Source organism: Trachymyrmex septentrionalis, unplaced genomic scaffold (genome assembly GCF_001594115.1).
Source record: "Trachymyrmex septentrionalis isolate Tsep2-gDNA-1 unplaced genomic scaffold, Tsep1.0 scaffold74, whole genome shotgun sequence".
NCBI lineage: Eukaryota > Metazoa > Arthropoda > Insecta > Hymenoptera > Formicidae > Trachymyrmex > Trachymyrmex septentrionalis.
Window position 1 is genome coordinate 1,260,294 of NW_017305927.1, and position 6,531 is coordinate 1,266,824.

General features: G+C 41.9%; 1 protein-coding gene across 1 annotated transcript in view; it reads right to left on the bottom strand.

Moving 5' to 3' along the window:
- Positions 1–110: 110 nt before the first annotated feature.
- LOC108754019 overlaps positions 111–6,531 on the bottom strand; it is a 21,394-nt gene continuing 14,973 nt past the window's right edge. Inside the window, exons 5-7 of the mRNA XM_018496024.1 lie at positions 2,339–2,539; positions 2,009–2,194; positions 111–1,914 (exon numbers count right to left, since the gene is read on the bottom strand). Coding sequence (XP_018351526.1) covers positions 1,187–1,914; positions 2,009–2,194; positions 2,339–2,539 — 1,115 coding nt within the window. The 3' untranslated portion in view covers positions 111–1,186. The remainder of the gene's footprint in view (positions 1,915–2,008; positions 2,195–2,338; positions 2,540–6,531) is intronic.

Genomic DNA, 6,531 nt, shown 5'->3' on the forward strand with positions numbered 1-6,531 from the left:
CTTACCAACTTATGAATTGCATGATACGTCCTCAGCGAAATCAATTCTGATCATATAAGAGAGTAAATCAATATCATAGAACGGATGATATTACTTTATTTGATGACGTACTTAAACAATGAATGATTTTGATTAAGGCCTGTAGTCACGCATACATACAGCGTCGTCATCGACGACTTTGGATCATGTAAACAATAATTATGTAATGACATTTTACTATGGATATCGATCTCTCTGCTCCTAAAAAATGACATTGCCTCATAAAAAGGAGATAATAATTTGAAAAAGAATGTGACTCGGCCAGGATTCAAATTTTTCAAATATGACGATATTTACAACGTAGACAGCTCATAATTTCGCTTGTACCAGGAAACCTCCCAAATGTCATCTGTCACACGAGTATTTTCTTTCCTAAAATCGACGTTACAATATAGCTCGAAGAAGATAAATAAAGGATCACGGAAAAACGCACATCCTGACTTACGAAATTCGTTCTTCAGGATTAAGATACACATGCGCGTTGCGCGCGCTTCAACAGCATATTCGTGTAGTCCATAAGACATTCAGAAAGTTTAAGTATTCTTAATCGAAATGACGAGAGGGTAGTGTGCTTAACGTTTTACTTGAAACATTAACTTATATAATAATCGGACGTCATTGTATATATGTACATACTATATATGCGAACGTAAACCCTGGTTAGTCCTCGAGTCCTTGACTGTTCTTAGACGATACCGCAACGGGCATACGAATAGATAAATAACTTTGACAAAAAAGTTCGTCCGAAAGTTTTGATAATTAATTTTCAAGCAGATGATTAACCGCGTTATATCGCGCGAGATGTTCGAGCATCCAACGGGCGTGTTCCGTTTATCCCTCGAAAACTTGACGATGATGATATATCGCTTAGCATTGCTAAACTATTCTACAACATCGTGCAAGCTCCACTTTTAGAGTTTAGTCTCGAATTATTGAGATGGAATTGATCAATGTCCGCTGAACTCTTAGCGGAAATGAAGTTTTCTTCTGAAAAAACACACGATAAAATTTGCCTCTAGATCATACTTAATTCAATCTGTACTCCTTCGACAATCAAATCCATTTCTCGCCTCGATCATTGAATTCGTTAAGATCATCACACGCTTGAAGGAGTTCTCTCACAGAACAAACGTACTGACTTTAATTCTTAATAAGGTCTCCACACCTGTCTAGGCTTAGGACTTCTCTCTCTTCGTGATCTGATGGCTTCTCTTTCGACATCTATCCCATCCTCCTTTCTTCGCGTCGTCAGATCTTGACCGACGTTTTCCTTATCCTGACCCTTCTTCGTGCTAAGATCGACTGTACCTTCTAGACGGATTTTTACAGTGAGGTCGCCGCGACGAGGAATCTGATCCTGATCGATTTGGAGATCCGAGTCGTTTAAATTCTCTATACTTTGTCGTAGATGAATTGATGCTTCTTGGAAGGTGGCGTCTGTAGACGCGGCATCCTCCAGATCGCTTCTGATCGGCGAGATTCTTGGAGAATCTTGCTCAGGTATTGATTCATCGCTTCTAATGCGGTCTCTGTTTAGATCTTGATCGTTCTTATCATCCACTTCGATGCTATCGTCAGGACTATCCAGTCCGGATCGACGTAAAGCGCCTTGATCGTCTCCTCTCCGTTCTTCGTCTTTCGTACTGCTCTCGGGACTGTCGCTGCTGCTCCTAAGTTTCCTGAGTTCCTCCAATCGGGCCTGATCGGGCCTCTGCAATCGCTGTTGAGCCATTCTCAAGGCCAAAGCGTGCCATTCCGGCTCCAGGATGTACTGTTGCGTGTGGTACAAGGGGTTGTAAAGCCAAGAGGATTGCGGTAACAATGGCGCGAATATCGATCCGAAGATGGATCCCGTGGCACCCAGCAGATGAAGACCTGTGTTACAAACAAGGCATTAGCTTCTTCGGATCGTGCATGAAGATTCGAATCGTTGGCACACACAATCTCGGATTCTGTGTATCTCTTTTACCTTGAAAGTGTGAGTGATGTCCAGACGGGCTAGGTGTCGTAGTAGTGGTGGTCGACTCGGCGGGAGGCGTCGGTGCCGTCACGGATGCCGTCGTCAACAAGCCCGGTCCGGGGTTGCCGGGTGACGTTGTCGGTGTTACTTCCCTCACGGACACACTGATAGGACCCAAGTCATTCCTCGAAGATTCTTACAGACATATCAATTACATGCCTATTAATCACTTAATCTCGCTTGAGAAAACGCTGAATGTTATTTAAGTTTAAAATATTCTCTTGTATGATTTCAATTTTCTTTGAGATTTTTATCCTTTATAACGAGAATATTTATTACCGGCGTTAGGCCCAGGTAGCCTCGGGGATCTCTGCTCGATGGCGTGATGGAAAGGATTAAAGGCTGATGCACCAACCGGCTGTGGATGTGTATGCGGGTGATGACTGGGAGGCGGTGGAAGACAGTGCGGCGGTAGAGATCCTCGGGGTAACCCGCCCCATCCCTGGCCCGCTCCTTGCTCCAGACCCAGGTGTTGCAATCCTGTGCAATCAAAGAAATGCAGATTACACGTTTCCAAGGATTCTGTTTGTTTAGCGTCTCCACTGTCATCACGCCACGGTGTGACCTCTATATCGTTTAGAGGAAATATTTGCGCAATGAAGGACACGTTTACTTTACATGTTTACTTACATGTAATTTGTATACAGTTACAGAATTAAAATAATGTAAAAATGTTTAGACATTTTAATAGTTATTTAAACGGAAAAAAAATTGATATTATAAAATAAAATACGATTTTTTCAGAACAGACTAACGCAATGTATAGGCAACAGTATCTGAAACTGACTGATGTGATCGTTTTGTGACAAGACGTAACATATTTCTGGGAATCACGGTGGCGTTGTATAATTTTTGGCAGGTAAACGGTGATCGACTGACAGTTCGAGTCGTAGAAACGCATCCCTTTGACGTAGAGGCGGTTTTGACGTGGATGGACAGTTAAATTTATCCAACAGAGAATGCAGAGACGATCGATCACCTTTTTTTCGATAATAGCCAATATCGCGTGGCCGCACAAGCATGTGTTTGAATGCAATTAAATTTATGACATCAAAAAGTTCGTTCAAGGGTGATTGGTTGGACAAACCGACTGACATAAGTCGCATCACTGCTTTACTGTATATATTTATTTATAAAATAAATTTATTTTTATTATTTTTTTAAAAACAATACGTGCCTCTTTCATAAAGATCACCCCTACAACAATATCTTTCGATAATTACATTATCGAAAGATTACGAGAAAAAAATTCTATTCTTTTTGATTTTCGTAACGAGTAAGTGACGTAATATTGATTTTCGGCACGTCGCGGCGTAAGAAGAACGGTGCAAGAAGTAAGCACCGTGATCATCAACGTGGTATCGGTTTTTCGAAAGACCTTGATCAATAACAGATTATGCCGTCATCTGTGCGGGGCAGTTTAAAAATTCCGTGAAGGCTGCCGCGAAGCCACCGTATGCGACGGGGGGGGGTAGGAGCTCCGGCGGGGTGGCAAACAGGGGAAGCTTGCTTTGATAGAGCGGGGAGAATTGTCCGGTCACTGGCACGAGGGCGTGACCATCAAGACACGCAGGTCGTCCCATTGGTTGCTTGTACGCCCCCACCAGTCGCACGGCGACGAGTGGTGGGATGTGAAAAAGCTCGGTAGGGGTCGAAGGGATGATTTTTAAGCTCTCTTTAAGCCGCGCGCGCTCGCCAGGGAGGACACCGCTATCTCGCGTCGTACCACACCAGCGTGGCACACTGAACGGACTAGCCGTGTGAGAGCTCGTAGCCCTCCTACTTTATGAGGGGGATTAAGAAAACGATAAGAGATGCGCGAAAGCACCGCTGCCACCGAGCTTACGGGAGCCAACGGATGGCTTCTGTTGGCAGGAGCATGAATAAGAACCGCTTTGGTAAGCTTTTCAGACACTCGGATTCTTAGATGACAGATGCATCGCGCGAGAACTTTATTCGATAATTGACAATGAGTCAGTTTTTCAATTATGTTAATCAAATTTAAATCTTACAGATAATCTTTCATCCACACACACACATACAATATACCATTAATAAAGTTTGATTCTTAAATACTTAAGGTTGGATCATTATTTATGTTGCAGTGATGGAATATTTGTGTGAGAAAATTATATAAGGAAACACAATTTAATAATTGTAATAATTGTTATGCTTTTTATATTTATTAAGATACGATATTAAATTTGTTTCTGAAAAAATTTAATTAATATTCAAAGAATATTTAGAGTAATTTTCCTTTACCTAAAACAATCTTGTCAGTTTTACAGTAAAGTAGAAACATTTGATACGACATGCATCCTTTTTAGAACGGCTGTAACATATTTTCAATTTAATAAACCTCGAAAATGCCCACCCTCGAAAATACACCCTCTTTCGACGGAACTCGCGTGCCGGGTTGGGTTCGGCTGGCGGGCGATAATTCCGAAAACAAATGAAGACTAATGAGGGGTGGGTCCCTGCGAGATCTGGGAAAGAGTGAGAGCGAGGGAGACAGAGTGCGAGAGACGCGAGCTTGAAAGGGTTCAAGGAGCCGCTGCTACCCTTTAAGGGGTGAGAAATGTTAAGCTTAAACGTTACGGCCCTAGGGTTAGTTGCCTTTGCGTGTGCCTTCCATCGGGGGCTTTAAGGGATGATGTATTATCGAGCAGCGTGCTCAAAATGTGCTACGTACTTTGGTCGCGCCGTTCCCGAGATGCGGTAATGTGACGTCACGTGTAATACGAGCTTTTAAGCGTAGCTTTATATACGTTTCGCCGCCGAGCCACCCGCGGGGTGAATTAAATTTGGTCACGTCGATTAGAACTCGTTGACGCGACGCGATTTCGAATTTCGACTATACTCTTTTTTATTCGCAATTATTATACATATTGCTACAATATCGTAACAGTTTCTTCAAGCTTAAAAATAAATCGCGTGAACTGTGTTTTATGAAGCTGAGTCTTCAACGTCTTAAATTTTACACGTGAGTTTGCAGCGATGAAACTTAAGAAACATTTTAAAGACAATGATTCGAAGCCTGTCACGCAGCTTGCGAACAAAGGGAGAAGTCCTTCAAGTTCTTCGCCTTAAACCTCCTTGATCTCACCGCTCTGAGATACATAATAAATTAATTCGCGTATTTTCCTGTCTGTCTAATCTATTCAAATCTATGCAAAACAGGCGTTAAAAACGCCCTTCTTGCTGCTAAGGCGTTAACCCTTGCGGAGCTCGATCTCCCCCTCTTTCCGCAGCCTCTTTACTTCCTCTCTGTTACTCTCTCCGACTCGTTCGTCGTTTCCTCTTTCTACCCCGCGTTCTATCCTCTAGCTACTGCTGGTTGGATGTCTTTGCACACCCACCCTTTGCGCCCGTTCTCATTATCGCGTCGCAGCAACCCCTAAAATGCCACCCTGGAAAGGTCCCTGGCACCGATCTAAGCTCTACGAGGAGATATTTCGAGAAAGGACGAGAAAATTGCTATCTCTCTCTTCCTTTTACTCTATCTTTATCCCACTGCCGCGAAATTTTCTCTTTGAAGTCGAGGAAGAGTGCAAAAATGACGGATCTTTTAAGAAATTGGCAATGTTCAGCGATGCATAAATTTTTATTCTCATCATTTATTATGTTCACGATTATATAAATATTGTAAATAACTTTAATTTTAATATTATATTGTTACCATTAATTGTGTAATGATTGATTCAATGAATGCGCTAGAAATTTATAATATTGAACAAAAAAAAAAATAATTTTATCAACACTTATATATGATAACATTTTTGTTATTTAATAATAAAAAATTTATTAAGTATACGCATAAATTTTTATATTATTAATTATTAACAGTGTTCAGAGAATAGTAATAAATATTTAAGTTTAATAACTGCATATATCAGTCTGATTACGTAATTTCGCATAAATGTAGGACACTATTAGAGAGAAATCGGGTTGAGATAAATCGATTTCAAGGATATCGCGAGACGCTACCTCTTAGGCTCGTTGAATTTTCAACGATAGGAAAGGAGACGAGAGATGAGACTGAGACTAGAGAGAGCGTCATTAGTTACCGTCGCTTCCAGAGAAAGGTCCCGGTCGCTGGACCTGATTAAAAGACGGAACACCCTGAGACGCCCTTGCAAGACGCACTGGGGAGGTGAAATGTGACGCGAATTTAAAGGATCCGCAGTGATTCGACACGGGGGTGGACAGGAACAGCCCTTAAAAAGGTCCCTTTAAGGACCACACGCCCGAAGGGTTGTCGCCACGTTCGGTTTTCTGTACACGTGAAAGAGCCCTTTAAACGCGTCGCATCGTAAATCAGGTGCGACGGTATCCAAGTTCGGAATATAATCTGACGATCGTAGCAGACCACGATAGGACTTGTCGCGATTAGGCCAATTCAACAGTCAACAAGATTTACGATACACATTTAGAGTTATAACAGTGGTTTTATGGTAGTAGCGATATATTTA